This window comes from Peromyscus maniculatus, chromosome 3 (genome assembly GCF_049852395.1).
Source record: "Peromyscus maniculatus bairdii isolate BWxNUB_F1_BW_parent chromosome 3, HU_Pman_BW_mat_3.1, whole genome shotgun sequence".
In the NCBI taxonomy this organism is placed as follows: Eukaryota; Metazoa; Chordata; class Mammalia; order Rodentia; family Cricetidae; genus Peromyscus; species Peromyscus maniculatus.
Window position 1 is genome coordinate 107,613,183 of NC_134854.1, and position 17,600 is coordinate 107,630,782.

General features: G+C 37.5%; 1 protein-coding gene across 5 annotated transcripts in view; it reads left to right on the forward strand.

Annotated features, from left to right (window-relative positions):
- Alms1 (ALMS1 centrosome and basal body associated protein) overlaps nucleotides 1-17,600 on the forward strand; it is a 121,334-nt gene that overhangs the window by 81,292 nt on the left and 22,442 nt on the right. For all 5 annotated transcript variants that reach the window (XM_042274428.2, XM_076567066.1, XM_042274426.2 and 2 more), the window contains 3 exons: nucleotides 952-1,107; nucleotides 9,070-9,219; nucleotides 14,774-15,915. In XM_042274428.2, the coding sequence (XP_042130362.1) occupies nucleotides 952-1,107; nucleotides 9,070-9,219; nucleotides 14,774-15,915 (1,448 nt within the window). The remainder of the gene's footprint in view (nucleotides 1-951; nucleotides 1,108-9,069; nucleotides 9,220-14,773; nucleotides 15,916-17,600) is intronic.

Genomic DNA, 17,600 nt, shown 5'->3' on the forward strand with positions numbered 1-17,600 from the left:
TTGAGTAGAAACTTGACTGGCCGTACACAGTCAATTGTAGTGCTTCTGGCACACCTGAAGCTCTTGGCCCATTGTGTCCTGCAAACGGTACAGGGTAAAGGACTGAAGTAGCAGGGACATGTGCTGCTTTCCTTTAGAGAGACACGTGAATTAGAGTAGGGACCTTGGTATGAAAAAATACTTTACCCAGAAAAACAACTTTGTGTAACAATCAATAAAGACACCTTTGTATAGCAGTTCCAGGTTTGGTTCATCAGAGGCTGGACCTTCCTGCTGCCACACAGGCCTTAAAATTTCATCTTGGAGTGACTTTTTCCTCTATTGACTCATGCAACACAGAACACCCTGACATTAGACAAATCATTCCAAGTCAAAGCTTATGAATTACTCCATGATTTAAAAATGTCTTCACTGATGCTACACTTCATGTACAGTAAAATTTATTATGTTCTTGGGATTGGGATTCCATATGCTGCCGTTATGTTTAAATAGTACTCTTCTTAATGTGTCTGCCGTCCAGCCTGAGCGCAGTGTGTACTGTTCCTATGCATGCCGTGTGTGTGTATGTGTGTGTGTGTGTGTGTGTGTGTGTGTGTGTGTGTGTGTGTGTGTTAGCATAGTATCTCACGGGTCTTTTTGCCTTCGTATCACACCAGAAGCCGCCTGCTGTCATTTTCCTTCTTCGGAAGCTTTCCTGAGCTAGTGGTGGTCTCCTGAACTAAGCACCATTCCCTTTTGTGTCATGTCTTACATCATTTTCTTCCTTGCCTGGTAATTTTGGCGTTTATTCTACATGTCTCTGAGTTTCAGTTTGACTGAGAACCTTCTAATTAGCCTGCAGCATCCTTGTCATAGTGCTCTTTTCATAGAAGTGGTCTAAGGGAAGAAAAAGTCTTTATTGACTTTAAGACTGTTTTAGTGTTAATTGTAATATTTTCTCATTTTCCATAGGGTCCAATGATGCGATTGCCCCAGATTTTCCACCTCAAGTGCTAGGCTCAAGAGATGATGACCTCTCAACCACTGTGAACATTAAGCATACAGAAGGGATCTATAGTAAGAGGGCCGTATCCAAGGGGAAAAAACCCCCTCGGAAAGATGATGCAGGTAACGAGGGACTACCTTGCCTGTTTTACAACCTGTTTCCTGAACCTTTTTATTTGAAGTGAGAATATTGTTGTCTTTATCCATTTTCTGGTTCGTTATGGAAACTCTGTCCTTCCCACTACATTAAGTATACACAGGAAAGTATAATGTTAGAATATTTAAAGTGCTTCAGAGAGATTGGAAAACTTTAAACTTCATTTTCACCATAAATAAAATATATTATAGCTGGTGAAATGAAACACTAAATCAAGCTTATTTTGAATACTAAATATCAGAAAATCTTGATTAAAATTCTTATGAATTTATCTGTGTCACATGTTGCAGTGTGGCATTTCTGGCAGGATTTGACAAGGAGTCAAGAGTTCACATGTTGTTTTGAAATTTTATTTTGCTACTAACATGTGAAAATTCAATTTTTGGGCTCGTTAGGGGAGAAAAAAATGAGAATGTCTGGTTGCCCATAGCTGACATTCTCTGTGACAGTAGTCACCTTAGCTGAGGCCTGGCTGTTCCTCCAGACAGGACATCCATTCCTATGTTTGCGTCAGTCCCCAGGCCTCTCGGGTCTTCTTGCTTCATTCAGACATACTTGGTCTCTCTGGTCAGACTGTTGAGTTTTCAACTTTTTCTCTAGATAGAGGACAGCTATTTTCTAAAAATACAATATATTTAAAATTACAGGATTATCACTAGCTCCAGCAAGATCCTGTTTCAAAAAAAACTAAACCAAAACATAGAAACATAGATTAATAGGTAAGTAGATGGACAGACAGATAGATCTTCTATAAGAAAATGGAAGAGTATGCCTTCCTAATTTTAGAAAAGGAAAAATCTCATTAAACGGGATTCCTCTCCCAAAAACAAAACATAAAGTAAAACCAGCAACCGTATGCAGAACTGTGGTCAAATAAGGAACGTTAAAGTGAAAAAAAAATTTTTATAGAATGTGAACAGTAAATAAAGGCAAATCACAGAGTGGAAGTAAAAATTACAATGTGCACATTCCACAAAAGATATTCTGAATGTAAAAAGAAATAGTGTGAAGAAGATATTCAGTTCAGTTGAAATTGGGCAAAAGAATTGGGGACCATTATTCTATAAAAGAGACTATGTAATACCCAATAGTTGCATATAAAATATCATTGTTGATAATCTGGAGATACAAATTAAAGCCATAGTAGCTTTCTGTACTCATCAGAATGGCTGAAATGAAAAACACTGTGCTGTGGAGAATAAGAATAAGTGAGAGTGTAAATTAGTATCCTGACTCTGTGTATGTCTGTTGCTGAGTTTTGAATCTAGGGCCTTACATAGGTTAAACATGCACTCTACCACTGAGCTATACTCTTAGCCCCACACATATTCTTCAGGCAGTATTTGTAATAGTTCCAAACTAGAAACCACTCAAGTAGCCAACATTTGTTTAATAAAATAGATAACTTGTAGTACTAACACTATTGAATACTTACTGGCCTGGAGAAAAGGGGTAAGGATATGTAACAACACATAATGAACTTTACAAACATAGTGTGAGTGAACACACAAAGTTCAGACATTCCTGATGACTTTCTTGTATTTAAAATCAGCTATTATATACTCTGGTTTCTCCTCAGTTTGTGTAAATCAAGTGTTGGAGAAAGTGGGAAAGGAATGAGGGGGCTGTGTAATAAGCTTCTATTCAGATTTTATTTCTTGACCTGAATAAGGTTATACACATATTGTTTTATATATGCAAATGTTTTCTAGGACAGTTAAAATCTTTTCTTAAAAGATGTGCAAAAGAGCCGGGCGGTGGTGGCGCACGCCTTTAATCCCAGCACTTGGGAGGCAGAGCCAGGCGGATCTCTGTGAGTTCGAGGCCAGCCTGGGCTACCAAGTGAGACCCAGGAAAGGCGCAAAGCTACACAGAGAAACCCTGTCTCGAAAAACCAAAAAAAACAACAACAAAAAAAAAACAAAAACAAAACAAACAAACAAACAAAAAAAGATGTGCAAAAGATAAGGTTATTAGAAATGAGCCTAAAGTACATGCAAGTTTCTAAAATTACATTGAAATTTATTTCTCTATGTATTTATTTATTTATTTATCTTTGGTTTTTTTGTTTTTGTTTTTGTTTTTGTTTTTTTTGTTTTTCGAGACAGGGTTTCTCTGTGTAGCTTTGCGCCTTTCCTGGGACTCACTTGGTAGCCCAGGCTGGCCTCCCGAGTGCTAGGATTAAAGGCGTGCGCCACCACCGCCCGGCTTATCTTTGGTTTTTTGAGAGAAGGTTTCTCTGTAGTTTTGGTGCCTGTCCTGGAGCTCGCTCTGTAGACCAGGCTGGCCTTGAACTCACAGAGATCCGCCTGGCTCTGCCTCCCAAGTGCTAGCATTAAAGGCCTGCACCACCACCATCCGGCGCTACATTGAAATTATTAAGGAAGTCTTATATAATTAAAGAATATAATAATAATAATAATAATAATAATAATAATAATAATAATAAAGTTTTTAATTGTCATTAATCTCTGGGCTCATAAGAGAGCTTGCTGTACCAGCATCCAAACTTTTATATGTAGCTTACTAAAATTATTTGTAAAAGATTAAAAAGAGAAGTGTAGGAGGCAGTCACATAGGTGAGACTTCAGGGGTGTGGCGTCTGACATTTCTAGGAGACAGAATCTCACAACAAACTTTCTGTTCCTCTGGCTCTTGAAATCCTTCTACCAACTCTTCTGCAGTGGTCCCTGAGTCTTAGGTGCAGGACTGGAGTTACAGATGGGTCCGTTGTGACTGAGCTGCCCAACTCTGCATTTTGATCAGTTGTGGTTTTCTGTAATGGTCTCTGTCTGCTAGAAAGTTTCCATTATGAGGGGTGAGAACTGCACTTACCTCTGTGTTTAATCAGACAGTAATAATAGACACACTAGCATGGAAGGGAAGCTTAGGAGGCCTCAACCCTAGAAAAAGAACTACAGGCAACTAAGGAATGTTGAGAGCTGGAGACATAGTCTTCCCTAGGGAAGAGCGCACCAATTGGTTATCCAATACCAAATGGTCAGCTCTGAAAACATATATATACAAGTAACATAAGAACAATCAATTTGTATTTATATACTTAGGAATACACACACAGACACACCACCATCACTACCCCCAACTAAAAAGAGGCCATGCATTTGAAAAAGAGCAAGGGGTACAGGAAAGGGTTTGAAGAGAGGGAAAGGGAAGGGGGAAATGCTATATTATAATCTCAAAAAATAAATTATTTTATAAAAATAAAGTGTAGCATAATGTGATCCAGAAACAAACTTAAGAATGTGGAAACTTAAAAAGAGAGATGATGTGCCAATCATGAACTTTGAGGATGTACATGAGTAATGCTTAGAAAATTGATAACATATGTAAGATAAATCAGATAAATCCTATCTGCACACTGAACAAAAAAAATGTATAATGTATGATAGTTATATGTGATCAAAAAGAAAAATTTATAATTTACATACCCTTATGACTCTGAAATAGTTCAGAATTTCATCCTTTCTTTGAGATAAGATGTCTTAATTAAGGTTTCTATTGTTGTGACTAGACACCATGACCATGGCAACTCTTACAAAAGAAAACATGTAATTGGGGCTGGCTTACAGTTTCAGAGGTCTAGTCCATTGTCTTCATGGTAGTGTGTAGGCAGACATGGTGTGGGTGAAGGAGCTGAGAGTTCTACATCTTGATTCCCAAGCAGCAGAAGCAGCTGTGTGCCACACTGAGTGTAGCTTGAGCATAGTATACCTCAAAGCCCACCCCTACTTCCTCCAGCGACACCACACCCACTCCAGTAAAGACACACCTCCTAACAGTGTCACTCCCTATAGGGGCCATTTTCTTTCAAACCACCACACAGGGTTTTATATATCTTAGGCTGACTTTGAACTTGTTATTTAGCTAAGCAAAACCTCTGCTTTCTGATTTGCCTTGAACTCCACCACCTCCATGTAGGCATCACGGGCATGTGCCACCATTCTCAGGTTTTGTGGTACTGGGAATCAAGTCCAAGAGTTAATGTGTGCATACTGCTAGGTAAGCACTCCAGCACCTAAACTACATCTCCAGTCCCCAGTCTAGGACTGACATGAAATATAGATACAAGGTGGGGAAATGAAGTTATTAACATGAAAAACTTGGCATATAAAAGATATTATAAGCAACCAAAAAAAAAAAAAAAAAAGGCTAGGCGGTGGTGGCACCTGCCTTTAATCCCAGCACTCAGGAGGCAGAGGGAGGAGGATCTCTGTGAGTTCGAGGCCAGCCTGGTCTACAGAGTGAGATCCAGGAAAGGCACAAAGCTACACAGAGAAACCCTGTCTTGAAAAACCAAAAAAAAAGAAAAAGAAAAAGAAAAGATATTATAAGCTATTCAAAGACATAGATTAAAAAAGATGTTTGCAACTTGTAAAGTCAATGAGAAATGTTAAAGGAATGCTTACTCTACTACTTTTCAGCATAAAAATAAACAGAAATAACCATATGTTGATCAGTAGATGAGTTTATGGGTTAAGACAAAAGAATACTGCATATATTGACTGTTAGACTCACATGTTAATATGGCTAAATTTCAGACATCAAATGAAAAGGCATGCTTTTAAAGATAATATACAGCATTGTATCTAATATATTTTAGACATTTAAGATAAGATTGTAAATTATGAGTATAGATTGTTAAAATTATTAATGTTTCTTATTAATGCAACATGCTAAAAAGATTGAGAGAAATCTAAGTCCAGTATAAAGAGTGCTACTAAGAGGGGATAGATTGCATTGGGGAAACATGTCTGTAATGTTTTATTTCTTAAGCCAAGTTGTTAATACCTTGTTAGGCTCCTAGTGTGTCTAAAATATTAAAAATGCTAGAGAATTAGGTGAAAAAATTTAGAATTGAAGTAATAGCAATAAGGAAAAAAATAATTGATTTGAAAGAAAAGAGATGCTGGGTAAGTAAAGCCGAAGCTGATTCTTTGTTGTGTGTTTCATTGTTTGTTAACATTGCTCTGGTTTCTTTCTTGAGAAATATGGATAGTTAGAGGTAAGAGAGGACATATGACCAAGGAGGGAAAAAGAGAACATAAAGTATCAGACAAGCTTAAAAGTTATAACTACATGAGATTTAGAGGATGCTATATGTAAAAATCTAGATTTTTATAAGTATTTCTTGACTATATGATGTATTAATTAGCTTCACAGTTGATAAAAACTTTGAAAAGGCCAGAGAGCCCCAAGAAATTATTTAAACCTACACTTTTACTTTGAAAAACTTAATTGATTTGAAAGAAAAGAGATTGTGGTTTCATGAGACTGTTAACAGATTTTAAAGTGTTACTTTACCTAAACTCATGTGCATTGAAAGATGTGGCAAACTTTCTACTTCATATTACAGTTTTCCAAACCAGAGCCCAAGAGGTCTTTTTCCTCTCATTTGTAAAGGGCTTGGGGGTGGCTGTGTATTAGGGAGGGGCAGGAAGGTTGCTTGTCTTTTGTTTATTATCCTCTCCTTCTCTCTGTGATCAATGATGTCCTTATCCAGAGGCCCCAGTTCAAGTGCCCGTCACTGGGGATCAGAATGTCTCGGACAAAATACAGAAAGCGTTCATCAGTAAACAGGTTGTGACCAAGATGACAGGGCCTGAAGAAAAAGGTTCCCTGTGGGACACTGCAGGTAGCTGAACTGAATGGTTTGGGCTCCGATTTCCTCTGTTCTCCTATGAAGACTGTTGCTTGAAAATAACAAGCAGCAATGTGCTCTCCAGTCTCTCTCTGCTGTGTACAGGTCTCCACTCAGCTTGCTCATGTGAAGCAGCTAAAAGGTTCTAGCTACAGTTTTGTTTGACTTTAGTATGGATAAAATTGACATTTTAAAAATTCTTTAAGATATTTATGTAGAACTTTTGACTATGTGATATTACAAAGTAATCTTATTGCCAGAAATTGACTTACCAGGGGCCTTTTCTTTTTTTCAGTAATTTATTTCACTGTCACAAGATACTCTCCACATGAAATATATATATATATAAGGCTTGAGAAAAGACTTTTTGTTGTTGTTGTTTTATTACCATAATCTGGACAATTTATTTTTTAGGACTGTCTAGAACTTTTTCCTTCTTTATATTCTTGTTTTTGTCTTTTCTTTATTGTTTATAGAATTAATCCTCCATCTGATAGAACTGTTACATTTTCCCCTAATTTATGTCAATCATTCCATACGATTCATTTTGAATACAAACTTTCTTCCTCTTATTCTTCCCTCCTTTCTTACTTTGCATGTAGTTTCCAAGTCATTATTATGAAGCTCTTACCATGTTTAAATTATGCTCATAAGATCCTGTTTTACTGAATTTTTATAGCTGCTTTTAATTTTTTTATCCTTTCGAATATTTTAAAAATGAATAGCAGTGATACCAGTTGTTGAATGTATTAAATATGCTATACATTTTAACTGAGTTAAAGTAGTCTCTCACATAGATTACATAATATTTTTTATAAAGATAGTCTCCTACCTTTGTTGTACAAAAACTGTTTACTCTGTAGATATTCAACTCATTTACTTTGGAAGTTATTTTACTTCAATAGGATTATGCTGAAATTGCCTGCAGTAGCATGCTTAATTTAGTATTAGCTTTGGTTCTAAGAGATAAAAACCCAAAATGTAACAGGGTTTAAAGAGGACAAGAAAACATTTCTTATAAAATCCAGAGCTCAGGGGCAATGCTCTGTGTTCCTCTGTTGTTGCATTTCTGGCCTTCATTCTCAAGCTGTACCATCAGCTGGCATTCCACCCAGCACGAAGAAAGGAAAAGAGAAAAGCTTCTTCTTCCTTAGGGGAGCTTCTTAGAAGTGACACTCTCCTTCCATCCTAGAGGCCAGCCTAAGTCATGTGGTCACATCAAGTTGCATTGACAAGGAGGCTGAGCCTTTATTCTGGGAACAAACATGCTCAGCTATTGTAGAGGAAAAAGAAAATGTGTATTAGAGGACAGCTGATATTTATGCCACAGTCAGGACCTCGAGATATTTTAGAGCATAAAGCACTTTTCTTTTTACATGCAGTTTTTCCTAAGACTTTAGATTTGTAGTCTTGGAAACACTCCAAAATTTGACCACTTTTTTACTCTTGCTAAATGAACGTTCCTGAAACCATTTTGATTATGTTAGTCTCCTGATACACTTTAGTCCTCATTGTCCTTGGGAATAAAACCCAGCTCTTTTAGTAGTCTTCTAGAATGTTAGGACCAGCTCCCAAATAACTTCACCTGCTCTGGTTTTCCCCTCTTCTCAAATCTGTAGATGTTTGGTGGCTTTCCTATTCCACTCTGGGTTATGGGGCTCCTTTGCTTTCAGTGACTTGATTTCCACTTCTGAATGTTTCCTATCTTCAGAGACCCAAGTCAGTTGTCTCAAGTTCTCCTATGGTACTGCTTGCTAGAATTACTTTTTTCTTTGTTTGGTTACTTAATGCCTCTTCATCTGTCTCTCTCTTATGGTGATTCTTTTTTAAAAAAACTTTTAAAATAGATAATACATTTTAATTGGTTTTTATTTTATGTGTATGGGTGTTTTGCCTGTATGTATGTGTGTGCGCCATTTGAATTCCTGGTGCCATGGAGATCAGAAGAGTATCGCCTTGAACTGGAGTTACACACACATGATTGCAAGCCACCATGTGGTCTGGAATCTGAGCCCAGGTCCTCTGCAAGAGCAACATGTACTTTTAACTGCTGAGCCATCTCTCCAGCACCTTATTGTGATTCTGTAGCTCTCTATGACATGTTTGAATATATGTGATTTTTAACTCCAATTTACATTTTTCTAAACATTGTGGTATAGATATTTATGTTTTGCAGTGTCACCAATGATGGCTTTCATATATGAGATGGTTAGAAGCTTTTTTGGGTTAACTTCTTGTATGTATTAATGTGTTCATTTTGTTCTCCTAGGTTACAGTAGTACCACTGTACAAGATGGAAGAACTGAAAACCTGCCAGGCACTAAATCCATTGAACAGAAGGAAGAGATCTGTGTTGAGAGGACCATCCCTCAGGAACGCTGCCCAGAGAAAGAAGGATCCTTAGAGATAGACATTGCAGGTAATGCAGTATATGTCAGTCAGTGTGTGTGTCTGAGTGCTAGTGTCTCTGTTTCTGGTCCATTGTGATGAAAATAAGATGCTTTTCTATTTTACTTATCAATATCATTTCAATATTGCTTTGTCAGCATGGCTATATATATGGATTTGTAAAATAAATGTTAATTCTAGGGAAATATATATAGAAGCAGTATTACAAGTAAATACATTCAGCCTTCCATACCCAATTCAACCAACTCCATGCAGAAAACATTTGAGAAAGAAGTTTTCTTCGTTGACCTAGTATGGTCTTCTTCTTCTTCTTTTTTTTTTTTTTTAAATCATTACTCTTCACAGACAGCACAGGTTAATAACCATTGACCTTAGCATTTACCTTGTTTCTGGTGTTAAAAGTGATATAGTGACAATTTAAAGAATAGAAGTACTGATATACATCCATGTACATAGATATATGCAAGCCTCTTCCTATTTTATGTAAAGCACTTGGCATCTACAGATTTTGGTATCTGTGAGAAGTCCAGGAACTAATTCCACCAGACACTGAGAAATGGTGTTCTTAGAAGTACAGTATCATGTCTTAGTAATGAAACATGGAAACCTGAAGTTACCCTAGAGTACTGAGAAGGATAACATCAATATATAATAGTAAAAAGCCAAATTAAATGACTTTGTTTGTATTTGACCCTGATATTATGACAAGAGCATACAGAACACAAACCATTATTGTTCAGCTGTCAATTTTTACCTGTTAGATGAGTTTCCATGTAAGAAAAAGGAGCAAGGATTCAGTCTACTAACTCAGTATGCTGAAAAGAGTTTCCAATAACTACTCACATACAGAATGTATAAGATAATTTTTTCCAAGGGTACAAGTCCTAGGAAAGGATGATAGTATAGAAAAACTGGATAACCACATTAGAAGAATGAAGTCAAATCATTACTTTACATAAAAATTACATCAAAAAAGATTAGACACAAACAGAAGACCTGAGCTCCTAAAACCAATTGAAGACATAAGAGTAAAGCTTCAGGAAACTGTATTTTGGTAATCACTTTTTTAATATGACAAATGAAACTCGGTTAAATTGAAAAACTTGTACACCTGGAAGCAAGCAAGAATGTAAATTGACTATCATCAGAATTGGGAAAATCAATTCATCTGTCAAGAGTTACACCTAGAATTTATAAGGAGCATGTGTACCTTGAAAACAAAAAAACAAACCTGACTTAAAAATGAACAAGGAGTTAAACATATAGTTCTCCAAAGAAAATATAGATTTGATCCAAGAGAATATGAAATGACACTCAACTAATTTAAGAGAAATGTAGCTCAAAACACAAGGAACTAACAGTTCATGCTCATCAGAATGGCCACAATTAAAGGACGCTACCAACTGTTGGGAAGAATAAGGAAAACTTGGAATTAATGCACTACCAGCAGGAATGTAAAATGGTGTAGTTGTTCTGGAAAACAACGTTGTATTCCCTTAAAAAAAAAATTAAAGAATTACCAGTTGATATAGCAGTCCCACTTTGGTGCATATATTCAAAAGAATTCAGAGCAAGACCTCACATTTCACAACATGTTTATCAGTGTTATTCATTATAACCAAGAGGGAGAAGTGATCCAACTGTCCATCAGATAATGGATAAGGAAAAAGTGAATTATTGGTCAATGAAGAGTAGTTGTCTTAGTTTGGGTTTCTGTTGTGAAGAGTCACTATGACCACAGCAGCTCTTATAAAGGGAAACATTTCACTGGGGCTGGCTTCTAGTTCAGAGGTTTATTAGTTCATTATCATTATGGTGGGAAACATGGTAGCATACAGGCAGACATGTTGCTGGAGAGGTAGCTGAGAGTTTTACATCTTGATCTGCAGGCAGCAGAAGGAGACCGTGTGCCACACTGGGGATAGCTTGAGCATATGAGACCTCAAAGCCTGCCTCTACAGTGACATACCTCCTCCAACAAGGCCATACTTCCTAATAGTGCCAGTCCCATGGGCCGAGTATTCAAATACATGAGTCTATGGGGGGCTGTATATCTGTTCAAACCACCACTGTGGTATATGCCTGTAACCCAAGCACTCATGAAGCAGAAGCAGGAGGATTACAAATTATAGGCTACTATGGTCTACATAGTGAATTCAAGGTCATTATGGAATACATAACTAGACCTGTCTCAAACAAAATATCAAAAAAGAAAATGTGTTTAAAGATGGTTATTATGAAGCCTTCATGAGGAACTTATGTCATATGCTACAGTATGGATGAACCTTATAAGGACATATACTAAGCAAAATAGCCTAGTCACTAAGGCACAAGTATTTTTTGATTATACTAATATGAAATATCTCAAATAGACAAAAATCATAGAAACAGAATGTAGAAAGGTGATTGTCAAGTGCTAGAGTTAGGAGGAGGATGGACAGAGAATAGTGTTGTCCAAACAGACCTTGATCTTGTGATTTTCCTGTTTAGCTTCCCAAGTACCTGGAATTATAGGCTTCTGGCTTATTTTGGTAATAATGTTCTTTGGAACACAGTTTTCAATTTTGATAAATGTGAGTATTTATTTATCATGACACTAGCTATTAAAACAACTATTTTCTCATCAGATGGTCCTGAAACTTGTACCAAAAATCAACTGACTATAGATACATAATTTTATTTCAGGACTGTCAATAATATCTGTTGATCTATGCTTTGATTCTATGATAATACCAATCTGTCTTGATTACTGTTGACTTATAGTAAGGTTTGACCTGGGGATGTGTTTTAAAACTTTGTTTTATTTTTCAGAATCATGTTTTCTCCTCTAGATTCCTTAAAATTGCATATGAATTTTAGAATTATTTTGTCAATTTCTAAAAAAGAACAAACTGGGATTCTGATAGGGATCGCACTGGATCTATAGAGTATTACTGTTTGTTTTCTTTTACTCTATGGATGAGGTGTTTTTCATTTATTTAAATACTTAATTTCATAGCAGTACTTCGTAGTGTTCAGAGTATGGGTTTTGTGATTCTTTTATTAGATTCTTTTCTAGTCTTTTATTTTTGTGCTATAATGACTAGAATTATATTTTCAAGAATTTGTATATAGGACTTTAATAATTTTGTAGTCATTTACTAGCCACCATATTTTTATAGGTAGCCCAATTTTCTTATTTCAATGGTGTATATGTTTGTATTTGTGTATGTGTATGTGTATACACATATATTACATAAAACTTATATGAAGTGCCTTTTTCCCCCATTTCATGTGGTGAATATAGTCAGACTGGTAATTAGAACCACTTCTGTATTATTTTCTTTTGTATTACTGTGATAAAACAACATGATCCAGGCAACTTACAGAAAGAAGGGTTTATTTGGGCTTATGGTTCTGGAGAGATAGGAGTCCATCACCATCATGGAAAGGAAGTGTGGTAGCAGGCAGGTATAGCGACTGGAGCAAGTGTAGCAGAAGTTTTCTCCAGTCCTGCTTGGCCCATGGCCAGGACAAATCTCTCTCACCCGCCAGTCCTGCAGCCACTTAGACACAACCAAGTAAATACACAGAGACTTATATTACTTACAAACTGTATGGCCGTGGCAGGCTTCTTGTTATCTAGTTCTATCTTAAATTAACCCGTTTCTATAAATTTATACTTTACCACATGGCTCGTGGCTTACCAGTATCTTACATGTTGGTACTCATGGCAGTGGCTGGCAGCGGCTCCTGACTTAGCCTTCCACTTCCCAGAATTCTCCTCTCTCCTTGCCCCACCTGTACTTCCTGCCTGGGTACTGGCCAATCAGTGTTTTATTTATTAACCAATCAGAGCAAACACATTTAACATACAGAACATCCCACAGCAAGCAAGCTAAGAGCTTATGTCTTAAAACTGCAAGCATGAAGCATAGAGAGTGAATTGGGAATGATGTAAGTCTTTGAAACCTCAAAGCCTGCCCCCAGGGATATACTTCATCTAGCAAGGCCACAACTAAGCCTTCCCAAACAGTGCCACCACCTGAAGACCAAGTATTCAAATGCCTGAGTCTCCAGGGGACATTGTCCTTCAGACTACTACAACACGTAGGCATAGTTATATTTGCTGTATATCCTTTGTTACATATTTGTGCTAGAATTGGTTTTTATTTCATTTTCAGTTTACTTACTATAAGTATATAAAATTCAAATTGTAAACTCATATTTTTATCTTGAAACCTACCTAAGTTTTTATATTAGTTCTAATTGGTTTTTTTTTTTTATGGATTTCTTAGTAAAGGCTAGATTAGAATTCAGTTAACAACATTTAAAAGTTAAGGTAACTGTATATCTAACTGATATATCGGATACATAGATATAAATCTGGCATTGTAATATAAATCTATGAGTATATATTGACACTGCAATGATACTAAAAACCATGAGAAGAAGTGTGACATCTTGAAAGGGACTTTTGGGTGTGAGCATACTATCTAGATAGAATTGGCTCTTTGAGAAGACCATTGGTCACATCAGAGCTGTTATAATCCAGTGGGGTGGCTAAACTCCATAAAATTTGAAGAGAGAATTGGTTTGGGAATGAGTTAAAGACCAGGAAAATACATGTTTGCTACTTTAGCAACTTGACTGTGAAGAGGAACAAAGGAATGAGCCAGCACAAGAGTTTTTGAATGCTGCTGCCATGATTTGAATGGGCCAGCAATCAGGGATGAAGTGTTAATGTGCAGCTCAGAGAAACACATTCTAGTAGACTGTAAGATATGATTGCCTTCAACAATGCCAGTTTTGATGTGGAATGATTGCCCAAACATGAGGCTTTAAAATAAGTTCTTTTCACTTCACTCACTTAATGCTGATGGTGAAATCTCTAGGTTTTAGCTGGAGATGTCCATCTAATTCTTACTAGCAGCGTGAACTTCTTTAAAGAAAGAACACATACAAAAAATTGCCTATCTAGAATAGGTCATGAATATATAAGGGAACTAATGGTAGTGTGGAGAACTAAAGGGCTGTCCTTGAGGTCACGTAGCTTTGTCACATGATGGAAGAGTTCAGTCCAGATTTGTTTTGTTGTTGTTGTTGAGACAAGGTAGCCTTAACTGGCCTAGAACTCACTGTGTAGACCAGGCTGGCCTTTGAACTCTCAGAGGCCAAATGGCTTCTGTACTCTAGTGCTTGGACACTTGTTTTTAGTTTTTGAGACAGGGTACCATATAATTAGACCAGGCTGGCCTTGAACTGGTTGTGTAGCAGAGGATGACCTGGAATACCTGATCCTCCTGTCTCTATTTTTTGAGTGCTGGGACTATAAATGAAGTTTATAGCATTTTGGAAATTGAACCAAAGGCTTTGTGCATGCTAGGCAAGCTCTCTTTCATCTGACATCCAGCCCCAGCTCTGTCACATAATGGCAGAGTTAACCCAGAATCCATAGATTTTGATTCATGTCAGTCTGGTTGCTAAGCACATGTTCTATGTCTAAAGAAAAAAACAGTATTTATAAAGAAATACAAATATTTCTAAATCCTTTCAAAATCTTTTTTTCTTTTTGTTCTTTTCAGAGTCTGAATGTCATTCAGCATTTGAAAACACCACTCACTCGGTCTTCAGGTCAGCCAAGTTTTACTTCCATCATCCAGTGCACCTGCCCCATGAGCAAGATTTCTGCCATGAGTCTTTGGGAAGGAGTGTTTTCATGCAGCATTCGTGGAAGGATTTCTTTCACCATCATTCAGAGCACAGCTGCCTTCCTCCTCCTGGCCCAAGTGCAGACAAGACCAAGATGGATTATACTAGAATTAAAAGCCTCAGCATCAATTTGAATTTGGGAGACAATGAGAAGATGCATACTATCAAGAATCAGGCCAGAGACCCAAAAAGCAAAAGACAGACGAATGACCATAAAAAGGATCAGAAGGTCACCCCAGAGTTAACAACACAGTGCACCGTGAGTTTGAATGAACTCTGGAATAAGTACCAGGAGAGACAGAAACAGCAGAAACCTCCTGGCGTTTGTGATAAGAATGAACTCTCCTTGGTGGAACGACTTGATCGTTTGGCTAAACTGCTTCAGAATCCTATCACACTTTCACTCCAGGCCTCAGAAAGTACACAAGATGAAAGCAGAGGGGGGCGAGGAATGAGGGGGCGGACTGGGAGGAGGCAGCATCCGCAGAAGTGCAAGCTGCAGAGGAAGTGGCCTAAGAGTCTGGAGAACGGTCGGAGTACTGGTGACTTTAGGAAAAGCAGAGTGCTTCCTCATCACGGTGGGAAGTCCAATCAGATTAAGATTGAGCAGGTTAAGTTAGACAAATACATCTGGAGGAAACAACCAGGATTTAATTACATCAGCAATACCTCCTCGGATTCTAGACCCTCAGAGGAAAGTGAGCTCCTCACAGAGAGTCCCAACATTTTTTCCAGCACGACTTCTCCTGTGGACTCAGATGTATTGACCCAAACTGACCGGGATGTGACTTTAAATGAAAGGAGTAGCTCCATATCCACCATTGACACAGCCCGATTGGTCCAAGCTTTTGGCCATGAAAGACTGTATCTGTCACCCAGGCGAATTAAATTATACAACAGTGTCACTAATCAACAGAGGAGATATCTGGAGAAGTGGGCCAATCACAGCAAGAAGGCACTGAACACAGGCTATCCCCAAATGACTTCTGAGCACACCAGGAGGAGGCACATCCAGGTACACGGCTACAAATTCAACTGGCATTGTGACTGCCTTTTTTGTGGACTTTTTAGTTAACCTCTTCACACAGGTGGAAAAAAAGCCATTTGCCCTTTCCTCACTATAACGTTTCTTCCCAGCTGAAAAGAGTGAGAAAGTGTAGCACAGCATTATTGTTTGTTGTCATTTCTTTCCACCAACACACACTTGTCAATCACCCTTTGGATGCAGACCTTTGCACTAGATAGTTTTCGGGATCTGTGAAGTAAAAGGAAGACCCCGACCAAGGGAGCTTCAAGCTTAGCATGGCCTCTATTCGGCCCGGGAAGGGGGTTTTGTTTTTTGTTCTTTCCTCCTGTCTTCTGAGAAGTATTTGAATTGCCTTTAAACACATACACATATAATATGACATTGTTTTTAAGTAAATGAAACATTAGGATCATATAAAAATTGAAAATGGGGTAAGCCACACCATGATTTAAAAGAAATAAGATGGAAAGACAACTTAAAGCCAGAGGGCAATAAATACACCTGGTGGATGTGTTTGCCAGAAATAAGCAACAAGTTTGGTGTTACATGCTCTGGAAGATAAGTTGTGATCACTCAACATTGTATTATAAAAGCAAGTCAGAATTTCAAAATCATTAGTTATTTCAGTTACAAATACCTAAGTGAAGTTTCTTCATCTGTCTTCATAAAGAAGACATTACAAGGTAACAGACTTCCAAATCCCTCATGGTAGATGCCACAGTCGCCAGACTGTGAGGTTGCATTACTTCAATATGAGTTGGTTAAAAAAAAAAAAAAAAGAAAAGAAACAAAAAAAAAAACCGCAAGAGTCAAATTAGAGCCATATACATGATGGTGCACACTTGCTATCTCAGCATTCAGGATGCTGAAGCAAGGGGGATCATGAGTTTGAGGCCAGCCTTAGCTACTTAGCGTAAACCTGTCTCAAAAAGCAAAATCAAATCTAGAGAAGAGCTCTCCAAGGAGAGATGCTCTGTCCATTGGAATAGGGAAAATAGAATTTATATTTATTTTACTCAAGCTTTCAAGTTTTCTATTTTTGTATATTTTATAATTATATGGTTAGTGAAATAATTTATAAATAAATGCAATTTGTGCTCAAAAATATTTTGTCGGTAGGATTTCATGGCCACTGCTGGCCTATAGGGAAGGAGATAGGAGATGCTCTGTTTACCATAAGCAGTATTTCTCATGATTAAGCTTTGGGTGGATATGAAATGACACTGATCACATACATTGATTTTTTTTTTAAGTCATAAACAGACTGGAAATAACACTGGAAAGAGGGAAGAGGATTCAGGTAGAAGGTTAATGTGTGACCACGTAATACAAAGTTTACACTTTTGAGCTGAACATCATGGTATATATCTGTATTTGAGGTACTCAGGAAGCTGAGACAGGAAGATTGCTGTGAGTTGGAGGCCATCCTGAGATACTTAGTGAGACCCTATCTCAAGAGTCTAGAAAGTTTTTTTTCCCCCCTGCTTAAATAATTAAAAGACATTTGGGGCTTACATTAATCATCCATGCCCTGCCCTTTTCACCAGCCCTTGGCAGCCAGTCTTCTGCTTCTGTCTCTGGGGACTTGTCTGTTGTGGTCATTTCATAGAAACACAACTGTATAGTATGTGATTTTTTGTCAGGCTCTCCCCTGCCCCCACTCCTTTTGAGCC